The sequence below is a fragment of the Carettochelys insculpta genome, chromosome 20 (assembly GCF_033958435.1).
Source record: "Carettochelys insculpta isolate YL-2023 chromosome 20, ASM3395843v1, whole genome shotgun sequence".
Taxonomy (NCBI): Eukaryota; Metazoa; Chordata; order Testudines; family Carettochelyidae; genus Carettochelys; species Carettochelys insculpta.
In genome coordinates this window covers 11,835,412-11,862,027 of record NC_134156.1, presented here as the reverse complement: position 1 = coordinate 11,862,027, position 26,616 = coordinate 11,835,412, and the positions used below count along the sequence as shown (strand labels likewise).

Below are 26,616 nucleotides of genomic sequence, written 5' to 3'. Positions count from 1 at the left end.
TTGTGTGAAGGTGTATTCTCTGGCTCAGGTGAATGAGTAGTCTCTCAAGATGGATAGAACATTCAGGTACTTCATTTTGCTGCATTGGTGTACCAGTGGAACTTCACGTTCCCATATGTTGCATTGCAATATAACGAAAAACATAAGTAACAACAAAATCATCTCTATGTATCCTATTAATGTAATGTAACTAGAATGTTTTAGATAAGGTAGAGCATGTTTTTTTGCTGTTAAGGGCATTGTGCTTTGTGAGTTCTACTGGTTTGGCTTTATCCTTCATATCCATTCACAAGCAAAGTTCGCTGTACTTACGTGGTTAGGAAAGTATCATAAAGAATTTTATTATCCTTAGAAGACAGAATTTAGCATATAAACACTATCGGGCCTTACAATGGGCCAAGGGTATTTTTCATACCTTTAATTTTTATGGCATATAATTTACCTCTTCATAAAAAAGACCTTGGTCGTGTCTACACTAGCCAAAAACTTCGAAATTGCCATGCAAATGGCCATTCTGAAGTGTACTAATGAAGCGCTGAAATACATATTCAGTGCTTCATTAGCATGTGGGTGGCCGCGGCACTTCGAAATTAACGCGGCTTGCCACCGCGCGGCTCGTCCAGACGAGGCTCCTTTTTGAAAGGACCCCAGCAACTCTGAAGTCCCCTTATTCCCATCTGCTCATAGGAATAAGGGGTCTTCGAAGTAGGTGGGGTCCTTTCGAAAAGGAGCCTCGTCTGGATGAGCCGCACAGTGGCAAGCCATGTCAATTTTGAAGTGCCGGCCACCCGCATGCTAATGAGGCCCTAAATATGTATTTCAGCGCTTCATTAGTAAACTTTGAAATGGCCATTTGCATATCAATTTCGAAGTTTTTAGCTATTGTAGACGTAGCCCTTGAGGTTTTTTTATTAAAATGATATTTTTGTTACCAGAATGCCGTATACATCATTGGAGCACATTATTTTGATCACTGAAAATTGCCAGACTGTGCTTCTTTGCCAGGAAATTTGAATTTTTAATTTAAGAGATTTGTTCCAAGTTTCTCACAGATCAATCATTTAGGGAAGTAAACAACCAAAAATGCACTGTAATGAATGGGAAAGATGCTCATCACAAGTATAGCTTTAAAAAAAAAAAAAAGCAGATGCTGAAACTTGATGGATTTCATTTGGCAGGTAAATGGTTTAATTTTGGTCATCAACATCACTCCATTTTCAAAAACTTTCAAACTAAAAAGATGAAAAGATGATTTTAAACCTTGCTTTTATCTTTCGTATTAATTTTTCACACAGTTCTTTTCTAAATCAAATATTGATGCTGCTGCCTGTTCTTCTTCAAAGTTAAGCAATTATATTGGTGCTTCCTCCCAGTAAGTGGCAGTTTTTAATGTTTTGTTAAGCATTTTTCCCCTCCCATGCACAACATAAGATCTACCGTATTTTTGCCAGGAAACAAACTCTTGATATATCATTTATCCAGTGGCCTTTTAGTGACTGCTGAGGCTGCACCGTGAAAACATGCAGCTGCAGGCTAGTAATGTGTGACATGAGTCAGAATTCACTATGGTCTCAGTGATACCACCTCCTATGAAATTGCAAGCCCCAGATTCTCATAGTGTCACTTCCCCATAAAGATTTGCTTTATTTTTTTTCTTGGCTGCAGAAGTAATGATGGCATATACATAATGGCATAATGTAATGGGTCCACAGTGCTCTCTGCTGGATGCATTCAAAAGTTGCAGGCATCATATTTGAAATGAGCCTAACAGGCATGTAACTTCACAGAGGGGGAAATAGTTTCAATATATACAGTTATTTCACTTGCTGAGCCCAAGAAGACTGAAAGCAAAAGGTACTGGAAATCATATTTTTCAACATCTAAAGCACAGTATATTTATTATAATAGTGTTTCTACTGCACTTTTCACTCTAATTGTATCCCAAAATGCTCATATTTTAAAGAAAATCTACAGAAAAGTTACTGAAAGACTTCTAGATTTTTCCATAAGGGTTAAATGATTAAGATTCTTAGATTTTTTTTAACAAAATCCTTTTTTAGGTGCTTTCTTAGGCAATTCAGAAAATTGACACATTTGGCCATATGTGTGAACTGTGAGTCTAGCACCAAGTGCCACATCATGAATTCATCCAGTTTCCTTGTCTAAAATTCTAATTCAAGTATGGCTGCTAATAAAAGCATAGCCAAGCTCCCCAGGAACTGTGTGACCCTGCTTCCACAGAGTCCCACCATCCCATTGGCAAAGGGATTTCCGCCCTCATGATGGACAAGCACCTGAGAAGAGATGGAGTGGATTATGCAGCTTGAGTAAAGCTACCCTCCTGTCCTCGCAACAATTGCCAATATAAGCCGTGTCTACACGTGCACGCTACTTCGAAGTAGCGGCACTAACTTCGAAATAGCGCCCGTCATGGCTACACGTGTTGGGCGCTATTTCGATGTTAACATCGACGTTAGGCGGCAAGACGTCAAAGCCGCTAACCCCATGAGGGGATGGGAATAGCACCCTACTTCGAAGTTGAACATCGAAGTAGGGTACATGTAGCCGATCCGCGTCCCGCAACATCGAAAGAGCGGGGTCCGCCATGGCGGCCATCAGCTGAGGGGTTGAGAGACGCTCTCTCTCCAGCCCCTGCGGGGCTCTGTGGTCACCGTGGGCAGCAGCCCTTAGCCCAGGGCTTCTGGCTGCTGCTGCAGCAGCTGGGGATCCATGCTGCATGCACAGGGTCTGCAACCAGTTGTCGGCTCTGTGGATCTTGTGCTGTTTAGTGCAAGTGTGTCTGGGAGGGGCCCTTTAAGGGAGCGGCTTGCTGTTGGGTCCGCCCTGTAACCCTGTGTGCAGCTGTGCCTGGCACCCTTATTTCAATGTGTGCTACTTTGGCGTGTAGATGTTCCCTCGCAGCGCCAATTTCGATGTGGTGCTGCGCAGCGTCGATGTTGAACGTCGACGTTGCCAGCCCTGGAGGACGTGTAGACGTTATTCATCGAAATAGCCTATTTTGATGTCGCTACATCGAAATAAGCTACTTCGATGTAGGCTTCACGTGTAGACGTAGCCATACAGTGGTTTATGCAGCCTGTGGGGACTCACTGGCCCCTTACTTTGTTGCATAAACCTCACTCCAGATTGCACTCAGTAAAAATTTTGCTTGAATAAGGTCTTCAGGATTGGGACACTAGTGAGCAAATGTTCATGTTGCTTCTCAGAGCAGCTGCTGGCCAGATGCTGCACAACTGATGCAGAAGAGTAAAAGGAGCTCTTTCGTACACTCCAGAGCTGGCAGTCTTCAGTTCTTGTGCTGCCATGAGTAGAAGCACTGCTTTGGACATGAGGCTTACTTGAGGAAGGCAGAAGGGGTCTTTGGACCCGTTCTTCTTCCAAATCAGCCAGTAGAGCTGGCTATTTTTCAAGAGGAGCATATTTCAGGGTGTAAAAGTGGGGGTTTAGCACACCTCTGATGGACTTGTCATTTCTTGGGAGTTTGCTTCCAGATGCAGCACTTGGACTTCTCTGGGCCCGTCACGTTTTCAGACTCTAACAGAAATTCCTCTCATCTGGCAGACAAGATCCAGAAACATCACAGCAGGCAGGCATGCACCATTGATTTTCCTGGGTGCTTATTATTTATTAGGTGATGAGCTTTCGTGGGATAGACACACTTCTTCAGATGTGGAAAATCCTGATGAATGATAACTGGAGATGAAGAGAATTTAACAGAGAGAGAAAAAAATGAAATAAAAGTTGATGAATCAGTTAGATAGGACAGAAGGAGTAGGGGAGAGAGGGGAAAAACAAGTAGATTCTCCAAGTGTCTGTTAAATGGGCTACCTGCAATCATTACAAATGTCAAAGGTGGGGAAACTGTCCTTGTAATGCATAAAGTAACTGATACCTTTGTTGAGACCCAGGTGAAAAGTGTCAAACTTGAGAATGAACTCTAATTCAGCTGTCTCCCTTTGTAATCTGGTGTTAAAGTCTCTTTGTTTTAGAATGCACACTTTCAAATTTTGGATGCTATGACTTTTTAGATTAAAATGCTCACTGACGGGTTTATATGTAATCAGATTCCTAATATCTTATTTGTGTCCATTCATTCTTTGGCAATGTGATTGTCCCGTTCGTTCACTAGACATAGCAGAGGAGCATTGCTGGCTCATAGAATCCGAGGGCTGGAAGGGACCTCAAGAGGTCATTGAGTCCAGCCCTCTGCTTCAAGCATTATCAACCCCAACTATGTCATCCCAGCCATGACTATGTCAAGCTGGGACTTAAAAACCTCTGGGGGTGGAGATTCCACCACGTGATGGCATATATCATGTTAGTGGAAGTGCAGAGTTGGCAATGGGGGTTGTTGCAGTCTATTACCTGAGCTTTCCTACAGAAAACCACCTAACCTCAGGAAAATTCTCACAAGCAACAAGTCACCCCACAGAAACACAAGCCCAATTGCTAACTCTATCCACATATTTACACTGGTGACACCATCACCGTACCTAACCACGTCAGCTGCATGATCGGGGCTCATATTCTTGCACCTCCACTTGCCCCCATTCTCATCTTTTGTAAATATTCTCTGAAAGCAGAGAACATATACTGGAACTTGAGGAAGCGTCACAAGATAAAAAATCTTACTTTTCCTCCTCTCCACACCCTTTTCCTTTTATCCTTTCCTTTCCTCTCGCACTCCTTGCTTCAAGTTGTTAAAAATGTTCTACCTTAAAACTACCAGATTGTTTCTTGGACTTGTACTTTACTAGGGTTTTTGAAATCTCCCTGTTCTTTCATTGTCTAAAGCATCAGGGCTCAGCTAACAGAAGCAGTTACTGGTTCAGGACTGGTAGAGATTGGAAGAATGGCTTTAAAGAGGTTTTAATCCCTTAATGAAGAAATACTTTCAAAATTGCTATATTAGAGAACCATTGGGGAAAGATAGTGGTGTACAGCAAAATAAAGCTAGAAAATATTTATTGAATATTTTTGTAATGGCCATAACAATCTGTCAGATCTTTAGATGCAACTGTGAATCAAATGCTAATCTCATTTACTATTCATGTACCTTGACTGACTTCATTTGTCACTTGCTTATCACTATGAGCAAAGTTTGGAACTTTTGTGAATACAAGGATGCTGTACATGTGCAAAGTGAAACTTTTTCTAGTTTGGCACCCTCAGTATATGGTGCCAAAACAGAGTATTTGATGAACGATGGAAGGCCAACCAAGGCTTGGGGGCTTTGAGGGCTGCCCTGGAACCCAGCTACTTGGCCTTCCCCCAGGGTTTCAGCTGCAGGTCTCAGCTGCTGGCACTTCTGCTGCCACCCGGGGTCTCAGCCATCAGCCCCCACTAACTAAAATCATGCCAGACTAGAGAAGTTCAAACTGTATTAAAACTTAATTTACAAATGCAATATATAATATAACAGAGATAAAAATAAAGATACATCAAGATAAAAACAGGTATTGATGCCACTGGGGAAATATGTCCACAAAGCTCTGTGAAGCAAGAATTAAACTGAATGAGATTAAATAAAAAACAACTGTATCAGGAAGATGTTAATAATTTAATTAAAACTGAACAAAGCTGAGATATTCAACAATTAAGGTTGAAATCCCCAAGATATGCTCCATTGTGCTTGGAATTATATCAGATGCAAAATTACCTCTGTAGGGAAACAATTTTCAATATCTAAATGAAATGGGGTGAACTGAAAATGTGGTTTCATCTTTAACTTTGCAGTTATTGGATTTGGATTTTTGCCAGGCTCCTGTTGATTATTTTATTTATTACAAACCTATCCATGAGACATAGGATAGATGCAGATTTTCATTCCATTGGAGAAGTGGTCCTCTTCTTTCCTAAGGTCATTTAGTACATAAATATTTTTTACACAACTCTTTTAAAGACATATAGGAAAGCATAAAATAAAGTTGTTCTATAATATGCCATGAAATAACACCAAGGTCATGACGTCAGTGGAGTTATGCCACGGAATAGTTTGGCACATTATGGAAATCATTCTATAGAACTGAATAGAATATTGTATTGTTTTTTAAAGCTTTTTGTATTGTTTTTTAAAGCTACCTTAGAAAATTGTATTAATGCTATAGAATGGTGTAAAAATCAAATACTCTAGGTTTGTGGATTAATAGTTTCTGTAAAAACCTATGGATTTCATTCCTTCTTGGATTGTATAAAACTTTTCCATGCAGGGGCCCTATCTTGGTTTATCTTGTAGGAATGTGTGTAACGAGGAAAAAATAACTCTATGCAGATGTATATGACTGAAGATACTTATCTGGAAAGTATCTAAATAATAAAATAATTCATTACTATTATTTTGAACCTGGAAATAATAAAAAATTGTTTCAGTCTTCAGTAACCCCAACACTAGTGTTATCATGGTGGTGAAGTCATAGCCCAGGCTAACCCTTTGCCAGTGCAAAAACTTGAAAATGTCATATAGTGTAGGGCATTTCTATTTCAGCCAAGTCATGCCTTTTTCTCTTTCATTAAGGTGTGCCACACTGAGATGTCTGCAGTCCTGTAATTCACAATTGTTTAGCATAAGCAATTAACCACATTATGAATGGTCCCCTTTGAATGTGTGTTATATCCTGCAGGGATTCTTCAGAACAACAGCAAATAAAACCCCAATAACATTTGTGAGAGAGAAGCTCTGATCTCACCTTGTATGTAGTGTTAGTCCCAAGAGATTAGAGGGACAGAGTGGGTGAAGTGGTGTCTCTTATTGACCCAGCTTCTGTTGGTAGCAGACAGGCTTCTGAGTTGGCAAGGAGTTGTTCTTCAGGTCTCGAGGTGTATAAGATTGACTGGTTTTTGTGATCTGCTCTCTCTATATTTGACACCTGCAAGGAAACGAAGATGAGACTGGGGTATCTAACATTCATAACTGTGTCACTTTTAAAAATCGCAGCCTGCATAGAGCCAGTGAATTTGTCTTATTACAACTGTCTTCGGTCACTTTAAATCCCCTCGTCATGTCCCCACATCCTCTTTCCCATGCTATGATTAACATTTTAACAGACCATTTTGTCTGGAATCATAGGCGCTCACTTTTGGTTTTACTGCTGGGTGCCTCTTCCAGGCTCCGCCCCTCACTCCAGCTCTTTTTGCCCCTTGTCTGCCCTCTCCTGTTAACACCCCCACCCCGAAGCTGAGCATCTCCTGCCTGATGCTTTCTGCTCCTCCAACCATAAGAACAAGGAGTGTATGGCGGGTGGGGCGTTCTGCCAATTTCTGGGGAAGCTACTTTCAACATATCTGTATATTTCTGTAATAGCCTAGTTTTTGAATATGTGCCTAGTATCATTGGTATCTCCCCTTCCTGATGTTTCCAACTTACTGCTGCCCATCGGTGTCCCCTTCTCTCTCTCTCTGCTCCCCACCTCCCCATGGGTCTGTCTATTGCCTACTCCCCCACAAACACTCTAATCAGTTCTGTTTCCCCTGACACCCTCTTCCCCCCTCCACCCCCGTGCCCAGCCCAGAAACTACCCACGCTGAGAAATTAAATTTAACAGCCCATTCAGTTATCCTCGTGGCTTCAGTTCCACCCAAGGCTGCAACCACCCCCTCCACCCCCACTCCTTTGAAGTTCACTCATTGACTCCCTCACACTCTCTGCAACTTTTGTGGGAGGGGATCTACTGGTGGGGCCATGGTCAAAGGGGGTTGGGGACACTGTTTCCTCCACCAGCCTGCTGCAGCCCAGCATCCTCAAGCAACACAAGCCCAGGCATCTGAAAGTGAAACAAGAAAGACAGTTTCTCCTGGCTTGAAACTGGTACAGGGAGAAAGGGTTGGATTCAGTGGAGGGAAATCCCTGAGGTCGAGGGGAAGGTAATCCATCCTTACTGATGCAGGGAGGAAGTGGCACTGATGTGAGTGGGGGCTGGAGATTAAACTTCCTCTCAGAAGAAAAGCCACTTCAGGTAGGCTGGGATGGGGGAAGTGGAAGGAGGAGCTCTCATCTGAGTGGTAGGTAGTCCGTCTTGTCTGACAATGACGTCTTGAGCTTGCACAGGCTCATCGGTTGATGAGAATGTGCAAAAAACCTGTGCAGGAAAATGTTTAAAGTGGAAAAGCTGTTGCACAGGGGCAGTTCCACCCTCTCAACCTCAGAAGCCTGGTTCCAGTGGTACAAAAAGTTTCATCTGAGTAAGTGTGCTACTTTCCTAGCCATGAGAGCTGGCCTTGGGACTGTAGAGAGCCACAGGCAATATGTGGCTAGAAGTACCCCTGGTTTGCAGCTCCCTACAGACTCCCACATACAGGGGAAGGGATGGGTTGGGATCCTCAATCCCAATCTGAGCTGGGATCTGGACTGGAACTGTAGGGGAATGGGATGGGATCGGGAGCGCTCAGAGCCTGCTCGGGAGAAGTGCAGGCACAGGCAGGGTCTGCGCTGGAGGAGGTGATGCTGGTAAGGAAAGTTTGCTTGCCTTTGTGTCTGACTGAAAGTCAAGGCTGCAGTGGAGCTCTAAGTGTCTACACTAGGAAATAAAGTCAAATTTATTAAACTTGACTTTATTCACTAGATTTTATAAAGACAATGGTGAGTGTCCACGTATGTTTAGGAAGTCGACATAGTATGTCCCAATTACCTTTGCTAAGTTCGACTGTGTCACCAGTGCACTATGGGCACCTATCCTACAGTTCCCGATCCCCCATTGCATTCTGGGTTCTGTACCAGTGTATTACATAGAAAGTGGATTGAAAGCTGGCTTGATGGTCGGGCCCAATGGGTAGTGGTCAATGGCTCAATATCTGGATGGTGGTCTGTTTCAAGCAGAGTGCCGCAAGGCTTGGTTCTGGGGCCTGTGTCATTCAACATCTTTATTAATGACCTGGATGAGGGACTGGATTACACCCTCAGCAAGTTTGCGGATGACACAAAACTAGAGGGAGACGTAGATTCGTTGAAGGGTAGAGAGAGAATCCAGGGGGACCTGGATAAATTGGAGGACTGGGCCAAAAGAAATCTGATGCGGTTCAATAAGGAGAAGTGTAGAGTCCTGCACCTGGGGGAGAAGAATCCCAACCATTGTTACAGGCTGGGGACCGACTGGCTCAGCAGCAGTACGATGGAAAGGGACCTAGGGGTTATGGTGGATGAAAGGCTGGATATGAGTAAACAGTGTGCCCTGGTAGCCAAGAAGGCTAACAGCATACTAGGGTGCATTAGGAGGAGCATTTCGAGCAGATCTAGAGAAGTAGTTATTCCTCTTTATTCAGCACTGGTGAGGCCGCATCTGGAATATTGTGTCCAGTTTTGGGCCCCCCAGTATAAAAAGAATGTGGATTTGCTGGAGAAAGTTCAGTGAAGGGCAACAAAAATGATTAAGGATCTGGAGCACAAGACCTATGAGGATAGGCTGAGGGATTTGGGCTTGTTTAGTTTACAGGAGAGAAGACTTAGAGGTGATTTAATAGCAGCCTTCAACTTCCTGAAGGGGAGCTCTAAAAATGAGGGTGAGAAACTGTTCTCAGTGGTGTCAGATGGCAGAACAAGGAGTAATGGTCAGAAGTTGAAGAGGGAGAGGTATAGGTTTGATATTAGGAAAAACTGCTTCACCAGATGGGTGGTGAAGCATTGGAATGCATTGCCTAGAGAGGTGGTGGATTCTCCATTCCTTGAGGTTTTTAAGTTCCGGCTGGATTCTCCATTCCTTGAGGTTTTTAAGTCCCGGCTGGACAAGGTCCTGGCTGGGATGACTTTGTGGGGGTTGATCCTGCTTGAAGCAGGGGTCTGGACTCGATGACCTCCTGAGGTCCCATCCAGCCCTGTGATTATGGGGAAAAAATGCACCGCAAGTGGTTGTGGATGTCTGATATCAAGTGACATCAGACAAGTGAGAGGGCAAGGGGCACCATCTGGTAGTGGAACATGGATTTTTTTTAACCTCTCAATCACTTATTCGGAGGTGTTCCAGGTCAGTGTTTGAACATAAGTTCTCTCTACCAGTGAGTAAGTGCCGGCATCAGAAAGTCACCTTGAAAGTTGAGAGTACGTGCAGCACACTCAACATTAAAAGTATTCCATTGTAACACACTGCCTTAGTATATACCTGGGCATGTCTCCCTCTAGTGTGCAGAGCCAGCAAGGACAGAAACCTGACATACCTGGTAGTTCATGTTCAAGGAGCAGATGTGTTTGGAGTTGCAAGTCTGCAATTCTGTCCTCCTTAACAACTACAGTATAATGTTTCTACGTACATGTCCATGCAGCTATTTCCTTACTTAAGTGTTGCTCCCTCCAAGTCAAAAAAGAAGCACACTGTAGGATGTAATAAGAGAGGCTTGCTGTTCTACCGGTATGCTGTACCCATTGTGAGCATAGAGGACTTCTATTCCAAAGCATTCACAATGTGGCCTCATTGTAAGTGCTGCATTTATGAAAGGAGATGTAGGGGAAAAATTATTATCCCTCTTCAGGAGTCTGGCCAGCTTACTTTTTCACATATATATTATAAAGAGTTATCTGAGGCATTATTACCTTGAGAAGAAGAATAGCAGTAACCTAATTTAAGATTTGTATCAAGCAGAGTCAGAAAATGGATTGTGAATATTTTGTAGTAACTAAAACTAACTGAATGTTCAACGAAGTGTGAACTTCCAAAATAAAGAACTAGCAAAATGACTTTAAACAATTTTCCCCACCATTTGTATTTGAAACTATGCATTACTTGTGATTAGCAATTTTATGTCATTCCCATAAGCAGTGTACTGGAACTAGATTCAGTAAAACTGACCTGCTTCCAAATATTAAACTAAACTTGATATTTAATTACTGTACATGCTAAAATTAAGCTGGCAAGCTAGAGGGAATATATTAAAAATTCCAATCAGGTTGAAGGTGAAATAAATGGCAGTGTTCACATTTACTGCTTTGCATGAGAAATGTATTTTCTTCCACATTCTAAATTGAAGTAACACAAAATATACATAGAACACCTGTATCAAAATCAAAAAACAGAAGCTATTTAATCTTACCTGTTTAGTTCTGTCGCACAGTTTGTATAATGTAACTTTTTACAGCATACTGTGCCACAAAACAGGTCATTTAAATGCACTAATTAGTATTAAAGATAAAAATGTCACTGCAGCTGTGTTAATTACTACAGTACCAATGTACTATAGGATATAAAACATAATTGTCAAGCCATTAATTTTAAAATTAAAGTGCAACAAAGCATACCATTGCTACACTTCCTTCTGATTAATATTAATGTTATTTAAATTTACGATTTCCATTCCTGAAGAATGTTAGTAAGCCTCAGTCCATTCTGCACTCAAATAAATGTTTTCCCCTATAATAGCATAGATTAACGGATAGTGTTACACTATTTTTCATATCGTTAATAATTTTACAGTATATTTTTATTTAAAATGAAACACTTCTCTGAACTAAATTTCTTTTCCTTCCATTGTACTAACTGGATTATTATTTTAGGGTCACTTTTGCATTCTTTTATTTAAAAAAAAAAAGATTAATTTCAAAATGAAATGGGCTGTAAGAACTCACAAAGGATAATTCTGTACTGTTGTGGCCAATGTACATCTTGTCAAAATACAGAGCCTTATAACAGAGATGGATAGTTTTTACTAGTGATTCTGATGTGAGCGGAAGATGGCTCCATACATAAGTGTGTGTATATACACACTTCATATTCCTGTTTTTGTAGCATCTTTGCTTGGAGACAAATTTTCATATACATTTTTCACTATGAAAAAATGAGTTAAATTTCTGATTTGTTTAAATATACTGTGAATTATTCATACAGCAGCTGAAATGTTCCCCTTTCTCAGTGCAGAAATTGTGTAATGAAGTCATTATTCAGGTCTCACAAAGAATATTTTCATATGTATACTTATTTAGAGGTATAATAATCACATTCATTGTGTTAACCACATGCCTGTGGTTAAAATATGTACATAGGGATTTAGCAAACTATTTGACTATAAAGTATAATATTTAAAAGCAAAACTTGAAATTCAACCTTTGGTTAGGTATTTGATCTCTCAGCTTTTTAAAGATTTATGGTTGGATTAATCTAAAGGTGATGAAGGAGCATAACCTCAAAGTCTGCATCATTATTTTCCAGGAAATACTACTGATTTTGGAAAAACTTTATCTTATATTGTTTGTTTATTTTGTTTAGGTCAGTGGGACAATGTATAATACAGGGAGACATGTTTCCCTACGATTAGACAAAGAGCATTTGGTGAACATCTCTGGAGGGCCCATGACATACAGTCACCGCTTGGAAGAGATCCGGTTACACTTTGGAAGTGAAGATAGCCAGGGATCAGAACATCTCCTTAATGGACAAGCCTTTTCTGGGGAGGTATGTCAATGTGCTTGAATTTTAAAATGAACCCATATGAAATACCTGCTCTCCATGCCTAAGGGTAGCTTCAAACTAATTGCTGCTCATGATAAGAAGGGAAATATTTTAATGGTGCACTGTAATGTGTGTGTATCATATCAAGCACAGCATGTTCACTCTTAGGTTTGTGGTGCAGTATGGGAATAATTGTGCTAGATATATACTACTCACATGCTGAAATAACCAAATTGCTGCTTGGGGGAGTGGCTTTTAAGTCTGGGGTTTACATGGAGACTAAAGAAACTGGGGGGGTGGGATTCCAAGTTATTGAAGTCAGTGGCAAAGCTCCCAGTAGCTTAATAGGGGCATGATTGCACCCTCAGTACTTAAATTCCATTGAATGTCAAGAGGTTTGGGGCACCTACCTTTCTTGGGTTGGGATTTTCAAAGGAATTTTAATCAAAAGTGAATGAGCTTTCCAAGAACATTCTGAAGCTGTAACACGACATTTTCCATTTTTAAAAGAGAAAAATAATTTTAGGATCAGCAGCTTAAAGACCGGATAAAATTCAGGGTAGAACATGAAACACTCAGATTTTTACCAATCGGATTCATAGCTTCAATTTCAGGAAAAGAAACTGAAAGCAGGGCATTTGCCATCTATATGGTTATGAATGACACATACCATTAGGTTATCCTATTCCCAAGAAAACTAAAAACTGATTATCAAATTCTAAAATTAACCAGAAAGTAATATTTAAGGTTGTGGCTGTTTCTAAAGAAATTCTACCTTTTATTGTTTACCATTGTCCATCCTTTTCTACTGTACACCATAATCCCTGTGAAGACTATGCACATGGTTAAATTACACATGGGTTATGTGTACACTGGAGAGTTTTGTCAACGAAACTCATACAGCGTCTACACACAAAATGTGTTTTGTCACGAGTCTATCGACAAAACTCAGCCCTTCCACCAACAGCATTCTGCCTCTCCATGATGAGGAATACACCTTTGTTGACAGTTTCTGTCAACAAAAAAGTCATGCAGATGCTCCCTGAGGCCCTCTGTCGACAGAGGTTCACTGGGCAGCCTTGTTTGCTGTGCTTCCAGTTGGCCATTCTGTCAAAAGAGTGGCCAAGCAGTCTGGCCACTCTCTGTCAACAGAACTGATTGCTTTTCCAATCCAGTGTGTGGACGTTATCTGTTGACAGGGGTCTTGCCAGAAGATCTCTTTTGACAGTAACTTCTGTTGACACATTGCTGTAGTGTTGCCATGGTGAATAGTTCTGTTGAAGTCAGTGGGTCTGCTCAAGGGATGTAGAGTTAATCACACAATTACATCTTTGCAGTTTCAGGATGTGACTGGATCAAAGAAGTCCTCTTGTGGTTGTCACTCAGTGTGCTGATCAAGCCACTGATGCCCACCTTCCTGCTCTCAGGGGCTCCCCACCAACCTGTCCTGCTCGGCCAGAAGTTCTGATCTCCACTAGCCATGTCACAATGTTGGGATTGCCAACCCCGCAGCACACACAGACCCTGAATCAGCTAAGCTCTGGGAAGGCTCAGCTGTAGTGCCATTGACAGCACCCAAGAACCCAACTTCCAAAAGGGACCAGACCCCCCAAATAAATTCAGCTTACTTTGTAGAAAGGTTTTGTATAGAGAAATCTTACTTGATTGCCTTCTTCATCAGTGAAAGAGAAAGATGCACAGTAGTTACACCACTAAAGGTAAAAATTATTTACACTAGACTTGATAATAAATAGCAGTGTTTTTATTAAGTATGAAAGTAAAATTTAAGTGATTGCAAGTGAAAACTGGCACATCAAAGTTACTAAGCCAGAATAAACAAAATATGCCAGCTAATCCTAATACAATATGTCCTGGTCTACACTAGAGGATGAAATTGAATTTAAGGATCTTAGGTTGATTTTATAAACCATCAGTCTTCACCACAGTGCTCAGTAAGTCGATTTTAAGGTGCTCTCAAGGTCAACTTTTATACTCCTGATTTCACCGGGAATAATGCCAAAAATCGATTTTTCAGCATTGACTTAGGCAAGTGCAGGTGGCAGCATTACTAAAATCGATTTTATTAGCCTCCAGAAGTATCCCACAATGCCTCCAGTGTGTCCTTTCTGGTCATCACTTTACCTCCCCTGCTCCCCAGGGCTGCGTCTACACGTGCACGCTACTTCGAAGTAGCGGCAGTAACTTCGAAATAGCGCCCGTCACGTCTACACGTGTTGGGCGCTATTTCGAAGTTGAAATCGACGTTAGGCGGCGAGACGTCGAAGTCGCTAACCCCATGAGGGGATGGGAATAGCGCCCTACTTCGACGTTCAACATCGAAGTAGGGACGTGTAGACGATCCGCGTCCCGCAACATCGAAATAGCGGGGTCCTCCATGGCAGCCATCAGCTGGGGGGTTGAGAGATACTCTCTCTCCAGCCCTTGCGGGGCTCTGTGGTCACCGTGGGCAGCAGCCCTTAGCCCAGGGCTTCTGGCTGCTGCTGCTGCAGCTGGGGGTCCGTGCTGCATATACAGGGTCTGCAACTAGTTGTTGGCTCTGTGTATCTTGCACTGTTTAATGAAAGTGTGTCTGGGAGGGGCCCTTTAAGGGAGCGACTTGCTGTTGAGTCCGCCCCGTGACCCTGTCTGCAGCTGTGCCTGGCTCCCTTATTTCGATGTGTGCTACTTTGGTGTGTAGACGTTCCCTCGCTGTGCCTATTTCGATGTTGGGCTGAGCAACGTCGAAGTTGAACATCGACGTTGCCAGCCCTGGAGGACGTGTAGACGTTATTCATCGAAATAAGCTATTTCGAAGTTGGGTGCACGTGTAGACGTAGCCCAGGTGAGCAGGAAGTACATAACAGGAAGCAGGGGTCATCAGATCAGGAATATTTGATTAATTTTCGTTCCTTCTTGGCCAGTGTGGCGAGCAGCCCATCTACTAGCCATGAGTTCACGGGATCGCAAAAGAACCGAGCATGGAGCCATCAGCAGATCCAGGATCTCATTTCTGTGAGGGGAGGGGAGTAATCTGTGCTGAATGAATTGCAAACCAGCAAAAGAAATGTGCACCTTTAAGGGAAGATTTCCCAGGGCACACTGGAGAAAAGTTACACCAGGGATGCCCAGCAACGCTGGTGAAAATCCAGCTTTTTTCTCTGCTCCCCCACCAGCCACATGGCTAGCCAGTTTCCCCCTCCCCGTCCCCAGGAGGCTGCCAGGCTGTGTGGACCCTGCTTGTCTCGACAGAGCAGCATGCCCTGTCCTATGTGGGTTTTCAGTGCTTGAGAGGGCTTTTTCCCTGCACAAGATTTAGCAGGAGAATCTGCAAAACTTGTTTTGTGCACTGTACATTTTACTAGGCTGCCCCCTAACCCCACCAAGGTACCATGTGTCTGTTACATTTTTAAGCCCCCCCCGCCCACCCCCCCTCTTGAACTGTGCTTCAGGACATCTGCTTCTGTGGTGTTCTGCATTGGATATTATCTAAAGAGTGTTGTCTTCTGTCTCTTTTTAAAACAGAACCCTGACCCAACAGGTTCTTTGGTTAAAGACAGTTTCTTATGTTCTCCCTTCAAGGCCACATTTTCTTCCCAAAGCGCGTGGCTCGGGGAACGATTTCCTGTGAAGGAATGGACTTTGTGGACTCGCTCTCTCCCTTCCTTCTCACACACAGGCAGTTAAGCTAGGGCTTCTTTAGCAGAAGAGGCAAGGGAATCCCTCCTTTTCGTAGGCTAAATAATCCTTGGATGGGGACAACAGTCTCAAGGGTTCATCTTTCTTCAACTTTTCTGTTGACTGATACTAACTTAACTTTTCCTTATGTTCTCTTTTCTTTAGTCTTGGATTCCATAATGAGTCTTGAAGAAATTACCATGCTTGAGCCACTACTACTGTTTGAGATTATTAAACTATTAAAATTATTAAACTCTCTACCTCAAACCTTGCTCCTTAAGCACAATTTCAAATCTCAGCCTCTCTGTCTTTTCACTTGTATTTATGTGTTCCACATATCTTTTGGCTCATTAAGCAGGTACTTCAGACAAAAGTGTATTTAAAGTGGCTGATACTTTCATTTCTGAGTTGAGATATTTCAGCCCATTCTCAGCTATTGAATTCCCATGAAAAAGTGGTTTCCTGGGTAACCTTCTCTTCTCTTTTCTTTAGATTGGGATTGCATAATGAGTCTTGGAGTAATTACAGTGACTGAGCCACTACTACTTCTGACAGGCTTCTCCCCTCATGTTGGAGACACCTGTGTAATGGCTCCTTCCCCACTCTAACCACTAGACACCAATGCCCTCCCAGCACTGGGGAGAGAACCTAGCAGTCCTGACTACCAGACCTCCCACCCGCTAACCTACTAGACCCGACTCCCAGATTGGGAAGAGAACACATGTAATTGTGTTTTCTTCCTTTGTGAAAATAATAGTCCATGTGGTCACTGCAGATGATTCCATTGGTATCTACACCAGGTGCAAGTGGCACTTCGGTAACATGGGCTTCACTGGTGGAAGAGACTCTTCAGCCAGAACTAGCCTCCTCTGAATTTACTTGAAGTAATGACAGTACTTGAGAAACTGCTGTTTCTTCTTCGAGTGTCCCCGTGGGTGCTCCACATTAGGTGTCGGGCTCGCCCGGCGCCGCAGATCAGATCTTCCAAGCAGTTTCTGCTGGACTGCGCATGTGCCGGTGCGTGACGCTCCCTTGCGCGCTCCTGGCCACGTGCGCGATCCGGTCCCTGCCAGTTCCTCTTAACCGCCGTCGGCTGCAGACGGAATCCAACTAGGCTACGGCCAAGTTAGCGTATTCAATGGTTTTTAGCTGTTTTCTTTAAAGTTTTCAAGTTCTTAGTCTATTGTTAAGTTAGCCAGTTGTTATTTTCAAAAAAAAAAAAAAAAAAAAAAAAAAAAACAAGAAACAACAAGCGGGACGGAATTCAGTCCAGTCCTAGTAACAAGCGGAGCACCGGAGGCCAGGAGCCTAGGGCCATTAGCCCTCCTGCCGTGGCAGGCTATCCGAGAGGGGGAAAACAGCACAGAGAAGGTGCTAAGTACCCCATTAACAACTAAAAGACTCACCAACAATGTCCTCTTCAGGATTCAAGAAATGTGAGTCTTGCCGAAAGGCAATGCCAGCGTCTGATGGGCACAGTCACTGTATAATGTGCCTTGGGGAGTCCCATGTCATGCAAAAATGCTCCTTCTGTGCAAAATTAACAGCCAGAGCAAGGAAGGACAGGGAGATGCGGCTTAAAATGCTGCTATTCAACAAGGCCCTCCAGCCAGACGTGCCGGAGCAGCCGCAGCAGGAGGGACCCTCCAGGGCCCATAAAAGGAAAGCTGCCTCCCTCACCCCATCAGCGCAAAAACGGACGAAAGTCTCCCCAACCCGATCCCTGCCGGCAGCAACAGCGAGCGGGACGGCAGGAGCGCACAGCCCCCAGCCGCAGCAACAGCTGATCGGCGGCGGCACGGAGAGCCACGTGGAGGCGGCTCAGCCTCCGATGATCAAACAGCAGCCCCGCACCACAGGCAGGGCGGCGGCTAAACAAGCGCTGGTACCGGCGGCACCGCAGGCAGCGGCACCGACCCCTGGGGAACCAGCGGTGCAGAGCGCGCAGGCACGCAGCCTGCAGGCACCAGAGGACACCGCCCGCGCGGCACCGCCCAAGAGCATGCCGAGCGCGGTGCGGACGGTGCTGAGATCCCCTGCACGTCAGGGGGCGGAGCCACCCCCTCAAGGGAGGGGGAAGGCTGCACAGAAAACAAGGCACCGCAGCCCCTCTCCAGACAGGGCTGCAGAGTTGCTTTCTCTCAGCCCTCCACTCATGCTGTGGACTCCAACTAGAAGGCAGGGGTCCCCCCTAGCCTACCCGGAGCCCCCATCTCCATTTTTACAACCAGCCTCGCCCTGGCTGGGACCACCCTCACCCTTCTTGGGGTTTGAGACGCTGGAGTACTATCACAAATCGCTCTCTCCAGTGTCCCGATGATCTCGCTCCCCCAGACGCAGGGGGTACGCACCAAGGGAGTGGTCCAGGTCACCTTCCCAAGAACAGTGCCCATGCTGCCATGGTCGTCCCTATCACGCGGGGTATAGACACCACCGGCATTCTACCAGGGAAAGATCCCCACAGACGGTCCCGTATACCCGAGGGCAATCGCGAATGGGGACAGAGACTCAAGTATCTCAGGGGGAACTGGTTATGGAACCCCGAGATTTTCCCTCGCAAGCTTCCAGCGAGCGGATGTACCATCGCCAGCAGGAACCGGAAGGGTCCAGAGAGGCGTATCCTAGTGGTTCCTCGCTCTCCTCCCCGGACGAGGCTATGGCCCCGGGGGACGTCCATCCTCCGGACGATCTCAAACAGTTTCAAGAGCTGTTTAAAAGGGTGGCCTTCACGCAAGGCATCCAGACAGCAGAGGTGCAAGAGAAACACCATAAGCTCCTCAAAAATCTGAGACCTCCAGCCTCCTCCAAAATAGCAATACTGCTTGGCGAAGCAATCTTGGAGTCCGCCATTACGATATGGCAGACCCCTGCGACTATTCCACCTGTCCACAAGAGAGCGGACAAGAAATACTTTGTGCCGGCGAAGGGCATGGAGTTTCTGTTCAGCCACCCACAACCAAATTCCTTGGTGGTAGAGTCGTCGCAACAAAGATCAAAGATATCTCAATTCAAGACAAGGGGAACAGACAAAGATGCCAAGAAGCTAGAGCTGTTCGGCAGAAAGGTCTACTCCTCCTCCACACTACTGTTGTGAATGGCAAATTACGCAGCGCATCTAGCGAACCACAATTTCGACAACTACACTAGGTTAACCTCCCTCATGGACTCGCTTCCAGAAGACAAGAAACCGGTGCTCAAGGCCATCATGCAAGAAGGCTATGCGGCCTCGAGGATGGGAGGTCAGATCACCCTGGATGCTGCGGACACAGCAGCACGCTCCACAGCTACGGCAGTGGTGATGTGAAGGGAGTCCTGGCTCCAGACTTCGGGTATACCGAGGGATCTGCAGGCAAAGATTGTCGATCTTCCCTTCGACACGCAGAAGCTGTTTGCTGAATCAACTGACCCGGTCCTTCATTCCAGTAAAGATTCAAGAGCCACACTTAGGACCCTGGGGATTTACACCCCTCCATACAGAAAGAAAAAGTACTACCCTCAACAAAGACGGTACCAGTACCAGCCACAGCGTCCCCAGTACCACAGGGGTTACGAGCAAGGGCGACATCAACAGCACCAGCAGTACAGAACTCCCAGGCGACGTTCCCAACAGAGCCGTGTGTCCTCGGGGCAGGGCCAAAGGCCACAAGTTTGACACACAGATCCAGGGCTGCGCCATCACTACCATCGCACAAGGTCATCCGAAGCTGTTATTCCACCGTCGCCTCCGACCATTCTATGACCAGTGGCAAAGGATCACCACAGACAAATGGGTGCTGGAGATCATAGCCACGGGGTACGCCATCCCCTTCCAGTCGCTCCCACTGCCACGACCTCCACCCAGGCCCCACCTCCAGGAGGCCTCCCACGTAGCGAGCCTCAAGCAGGAGGTAGACCATCTCATGCTCATAGGGGCAGTGGAATGAGTGCCGGAGCAACTGCAAGGAAAAGGGTTCTACTCGAGGTACTTCCTCACGGAGAAAAAGACAGGAGGCTGGAGGCCCATCTTAGATCTTCGAGGCCTCAACTGGTACCTGCGCAAACAATGCTTTCGGATGATCACAATCGCCTCCATCCTTATGGCACTGGACAATGGAGATTGGTTCGCAGCCCTTGACTTACAAGACGCGTATTTTTACATAACTATCCATCCGGCTCACTGACGATTCCTCCGGTTCATGGTAGGCAAAGAACATTTTCAATACAAGGTCCTAACGTTTGGCCTCTCCTCGGCCCCCAGAGTCTTCACCAAGACCTTGGCAGTGGTGTCAGCCTACCTGCACAGACAGGGGGTATTTATATTCCCGTATCTGGACGACTGCCTACTCAAAGGGGCCTCGAAGGAAGAGGTACTACGCATGATACGCGTCACAGCAGGCACATTCTCTTCGCTCGGCCTGGTTATCAATCTGGCAAAATCAAAGATAGGCCCCACACAGGACATAGAGTTCATAGGGGCACGCATAAATTCTATTACAGCGAGAGCGTATCTACCAGAGACACGCTTTCGGGCCATCGGCTCCCTCGTGCAAGTCATCACCTTCAGCCCTACGGTGCCGGTTCTGACGTGCTTACAACTGCTGGGCCACATGGCAGCAGCGACGTTCATAGTTCAGAACGCCAGGTTACACATGCGCAGCAGGCAGCACTGGCTAGCGAACGTATACAAACCGGCAGCACACACCGTTCACAGGGTGGTGTCGCCCACAGCAGAGGTGCGCAAATCCCTGCAATGGTGGGTAAACCCCAAGAACATGCTAACAGGGGTACCCTTCCACCAACCACAAATATCGGTTTTTCTTACTACAGATGCCTCCCACATAGGGTGGGGAGCACACATGGGCAAAGAAGTGACGCAAGGACTGTGGTCCTCCACAGAACAGTCACTGCACATAAATATACTGGAGCTCAGAGCAGTGTTCAACGCCTGCAGACACTTTCGAGCCAATATACAAGGCAAAGTAGTCGGGATCAGTACAGACAATACCTCCACCATGTTTTATATAAATCGGCAAGGAGGAGCTCGGTCCTGTGCCTTATGTGCGGAAGCAGTCCGGTTGTGGAACTGGTGCATCGCCAACAAGATAACCTTGAAAGCCTCGTACTTACCAGGCGCTCACAATGTGGAGGCAGACCAGCTGAGCAGGCGTTTTGCACTCACGCACGAGTGGCAGATCCGTCCCGATCTGCTACGACCGATTTTCCACGCATGGGGCTTTCCCCAGATAGACCTGTTTGCCACTCAACACAACAAGAAGTGCCCACGATTCTGCTCCAGGGCAGGACTGGGACGGGGGTCCCTGGGGGACACATTCGCAATCTCCTGGAGGGGCCCCCTGCTTTACGCTTTTCCTCCCACAGTGCTGATCCACAAAGTCTTGCAGAAAGCCAGGAGGGAAGGAGCCCGAATGATCCTGATAGTCCCAATGTGGGATCGACAGCAATGGTTCCCCCTACTCCTGCTCATGTCGGACCGTCCACCGATGCCCCTTCCGGTGGCGCCGGATCTGCTCACACAAGCCCAGGGGTCCATAGTGCATCTGCACCCCCAAGGCCTGCGACTACAAGTGTGGTTAATCCATGGCTCAGCTCCCTAGAGAGCACATGTATGGAGGAAGTGCAACAAGTCCTAGAAAGTAGCAGGAGGACTTCCACCAGGAAGACCTACAAGCAGAAGTGGACTCGCTTCACGGCATGGTGTTCTACCAAACAGCTTGCCCCGCTTTCAGTGCCTATACCTGTAATATTAGAGTATTTACTGGACCTCAAGAGAGGAGGACTCTCACTATCCTCGTTAAAGGTCCACCTTGCCACCATTTCGGTGTTCAGACACGAAGAGGAAGGGCACATGGTGTTTGCCCATCCCATGGTTACCAGGTTCCTCAAAGGGTTGGTTAACCTATACCCCCCTCGGAAACCACTTCCACCTTCGTGGAACTTGGACCTGGTGCTTAATGCGCTAACGGGACCACCGTTCGAGACTTTAGCCACGGTTTCCCTCCGCCTCCTTACAATAAAGACGACCTTCCTTCTCGCAATCATGTCAGCTCGCAGGGTGAGCGAGCTTGTGGCAGTTATGGCAACGCCACCCTGCACAGTATTTTCCAAGGAGGCGGTAACCATACGGCTGCATCCAGCCTTTGTTCCAAAAGTTTCTTCTGAGTTTCATATTAACAAACCTATTGTTTTACCTTTGTTTTATCCAAAGCCTCATAACTCTAACAAAGAGGCGCGCCTACACCTCCTGGATGTGAGGAGGGCGCTAGCCTTCTATATAGACAGGACCAAGTCCTTCCAGAAAACGGATAGACTCCTAGTCTCTCTCGCTCCCAAATCGAAAGGAGAAGGTCTCTCTTTGCAGAGAATCTCGAAGCACATCGTATCCTGCATAAAAATGTGCTACGAACTCAAAAAGACTCCTTTACTGGCCACGCCCAGGGCTCACTCCACTAGGGCGGTGGCGGCATCAACAGCCTTTTTCAAGGGCGTTGTGCTAAAAGACATTTGCAGAGCGGCAACCTGGTCATCCTATGACACCTTCGCCAAGCACTACGCCCTTCACAGGGTATTCCAAGAGGATACCCAGCTCTCGACAGCGGTCCTCTCGGGGACAAGCTGTACATGATCCGATTACCCACCTCCTATCTTGGGTTACTGCTGGGTAGTCACCTAATTTGGAGCACCCACGGGGACACTCGAAGAAGAAAGAAAGGTTACTCACCGTAGTAATGGTGGTTCTTCGAGATGTGTCCCCGTGGGTGCTCCACTTCCCACCCATCCTCCCCACTTCGGATCTCTGTTTAGTGTTTTGCAGGAGCATCCGAGGCGGTTGGTCAAGGAACTGGCGGGGACCGGATCACGCACGTGGCCAGGAGCGCGCAAGGGAGCGGCGCGCACCGGCGCATGCGCGGTCCAGCAGAAACTGCTTGGAAGATCCGATCTGCGGCGCCGGGCGAGCCCGACACCTAATGTGGAGCACCCACAGGGACACATCTCGAAGAACCACCGTTACTACAGTGAGTAACCTTTCTTTTCCAGGCAGATTGACACATCATTAGACAGCCCTGATGGTGGCAATCATCAAAGAATCCTGATGTGGGGGCAGGCTTCAGAGAAATGGCCATTTGTTTTCAATGATGGAGGCGGGTGAGAGCAATGCACTCTGGGATGATGACGTCACATACTCACAAACACTTGTGGTGACATTTTTCCCACAAGACACTGGCACAGAAACCCAAAATTCAACGAGGCTTCAGGGACTGTAGGATAGTTCCCCACAATGCACTGCTGCCGCAATTGGACTTAGGCATTTTAGTAGAGACACACTAAATGGACTTTATGATCAGGTGTGGACCCTCAACTTTGCCTTTATAAAATCTAGTGTTACAAAGTTGACTTTAACAAACTCGACTTTATTCCCAAGTGTAGACAAACCTTTAGAAACTTGTTACATGCAATTCTTGCCGTAAACAGTTGTTCTAATCATCGGTTTCACAAGCTAAGCAGCCTCCTAGCTTGAGCCTGATCCTTCCCCTGTAGGTATCTTAGGTGGCAAGTAGAGGAGGGGGGTCTCCTGGCATCTGGCGACTCACCCTGTTACGTCCTCCCACACTTTTAGATCCCTTTTGCCAAAGGCAGGAATTCTCTGTGTTCAGTTCAAATTTTTCTCACCTTGAGTGGAAAAGTACCAGATCCAAAATGAGTCCCATCATCAGGTGACATGATCATATCTCTTTGTAGGGCAAACCACAGTTTGGGTTTATAAGAAAAAACAAAAACATTCACAGGTAATTGACTTGATCACCCAACCATAAAATTCCTAAGGTACCACTAATGTCTTTTACTACCATATCTGGACTAATAAAACAGATTCCCACTTAATATTTCTAACTTCACATGCAAGAAAGGTACATGCACAAAAGGGAATAGACATATTCAAGGGCTCCCAGGCTCTTGAATGATAGATTACATGACCTGTTTTTGCATAAAGTGTCATTGAGTTCTGCATATTCATATTCATAAGCCAATTTTTAATAAAGCATGGGGGACCCTGACACAGGACCTGACGTAATATAGACAAAATAAGACCAGGCAAACAGATACGGTAGACTATTGATCCTGCCCTCTCATATATGGTTATCATTTTTTCATAAACCTCTTAGATTATGCCTCCACTAGAGACCTCTCAGCTGTACCAATGCAACTGCATTACTGTAAGGTCCCCCATGTATCTGCTGTATGCCAACAGAAGAGAGCTCTCCTCTCAGCATAATTAAACTAGAACCAATGAGTGGCAGTAGTGCATCTGCCATTTACATAGTGCTCTCCACATTATTGCTTATGTTGGTGTGATTTATATCGGTTGGGGAGGTATTTTTTTCACACTCCTGCATGACAAAAGTGCTTGTATAGACCCTGGCTTAGCTGGGTCATGAATGCACTGGTAGCAAAATGTTTAGGATACATGGTGATACTTACAGAGCATGGGCAGAACTGAGCTCAAAGGGGACAATCTTTCAGTTGTTTGGTACACAGAAAGGATGGGAAAGTTTCATTCTTCCATCCATACTTTTTGTTGTTACCCAGGGGCACCAGAACAGAAAGGGACAGAGCCATAGCACCATCACTTTTCTTTTCAGGCTGTAACAGTGACATATGGGAGGAAGGGAGGGAGAGGGTGAGGAGAGGAGCAAGCGAGGGGGAAAAAGGCACCTTCCGTTCTGGGAAGCTTTCACTGCTCCTGGTTATACCCAGTAGCTTGCTTTCTGTCTGTGAGGAACCTAGCATGCTGACTGGCATTCTACATATTCTAAGTGCATCATTGAAATAATGCTCAGAAGCACTGCATCTCACTGTAGGTATATTAGAGTTACCTTCAAAGACATCTCAAGCATTTTGTTGTCATTCTTTTAAAATACCATAAAGAATACTTTCCAGCAACAAAGCACTTATTTATTTTGTTGAAGATGAATAATTGCATTACCATCTGTACCATCTATCACAGACTCTGGTGATGAGTCAATTAATGCATGGCATTTTCTTTGGCATTGTGCAACAACAGTTATCTGAAGAGCAGCAGATTAACTGCAAGCTTGTCAAATGGTGTTATTATAATTGATGGTAATCATTTGCTTTGTTTTATAAAGCTATGTAGATGTATAATATTGTCAGTGGCAGTGTTTTCATAAAATTATTCATGTCTTACATTACTAACTATTGGATGCCTTGTTTCACTTCTGTGATAAATGGACACGTATGTTGAATCCAATGTTTAACTCATAAGTGAACACTGAGTGTTTTAATAAATATGACCTTGCTTTGCTGATCACCTCTAAATTGTAAAAATGATATTCAATGCAAAATAGTTTGCTTTAATAAAGAAGCAAGAAATATAGCCCTGTATTCGATTTTGCATATCAGTATTGGTTCAGAAAGTCACAGGAGAAACTGATGGATTAGAAATATATCAGCCATAAATTATTTGTTTTGAAGGAAAAGTCACACAGAGTATAGATTGCAGTGAAAGGTGAAAATGTATAGCACTGCAGCCCAATATTTAACACCATGCAGCAAAAGCAAAAAAGGGCGGGGGTAAAAAAAAATCAACAGCATCTCTGACAAAGTAAGAGAGCTGCAGGAGAGAGTACATCTGACAGGCGAGAGAGGGAAAGTAAATTAAGTGGGACTGGGAGGATGGAGCAGTCGGAGAAAGAACCAGCAAATAAAGAGCACTGCTGACAGGTTAAAAAAAAAAAAAAAACCAATCGGCATCAGCGAGAATGAGTACCGGCAAACAAGTGAAATGGAAAGGGGTGAACTGAAATGGCATGGAAGCAATAGCCAGGGCTCCAGATCATTTTTAAGCTCTAAAACAGGGCCATCCTGTTAGTATATAGGTCACCATTAAAGCCAGTGTTTGCCAGTGAATACAACACATATTTCCTGAAGAAAACAGTTGACAAAAGTGGTGTCAACTGTCAATCATTATTAATGGCAGGAAACACAATACAGAAACCAGACATAGAGCTGTATCTTTTAAGATTTGGAGATGTCATTTGCAGGCACTTGGACCACCTTTTGTGTAAAATATCTGTTACTGAATAGCTAAGTCCCATTCCCAAATACCATACCATACCCATAATACAAAACAGAGGGCCAAGTGGACCCTGTTGTATAGGGTTGGTACAACTTCTCAGCAATCAATCAGCTTTCACACCATGGCTGAAATTGGCCTGGAGAGTATACTTCCGTCCAACAAGCTTTACTTTTCACTGCAGAGTGATTTTAGATAAGTGCTTAGAACTAGGAAGGGATATCTACAAGGTTTACAATTCCCAGACAAGATATTAAGGAGATTATGCATTGGGTAATTTCCAGCTGATTTTATAAGGTAGCATATGCTTTCCGGCCTGCTACGGCCCCTAGCTGTCATTACGGTAATGGGATAATATTGGTCAAAGGAGAAAGAATAAAACTATGTCTACTCTAGAGAGCTCTGTGGACAAAACTCACAGAGCATCCACACTAAAAATGCATTCTGTCGAAATACTGTTGACAG

The 26,616-nt window shown here is 45.0% G+C and overlaps 1 protein-coding gene and 1 long non-coding RNA gene across 2 annotated transcripts in view; one reads left to right on the top strand and one right to left on the bottom strand.

Moving 5' to 3' along the window:
• The window catches only part of CA10 (carbonic anhydrase 10), a 454,392-nt gene that overhangs the window by 339,163 nt on the left and 88,613 nt on the right, over positions 1-26,616 (top strand). Inside the window, exon 4 of the mRNA XM_075014587.1 lies at positions 12,204-12,389. Within this exon, the coding sequence (XP_074870688.1) occupies positions 12,204-12,389 (186 nt within the window). The remainder of the gene's footprint in view (positions 1-12,203; positions 12,390-26,616) is intronic.
• LOC142023530 (uncharacterized) lies at positions 1,159-23,784 on the bottom strand. The gene is made up of 4 exons (XR_012648253.1): positions 23,651-23,784; positions 7,897-8,096; positions 6,708-6,887; positions 1,159-3,714 (listed from the first exon to the last, which is right to left on the bottom strand). It is a non-coding gene; the product is annotated as an uncharacterized LOC142023530 (long non-coding RNA).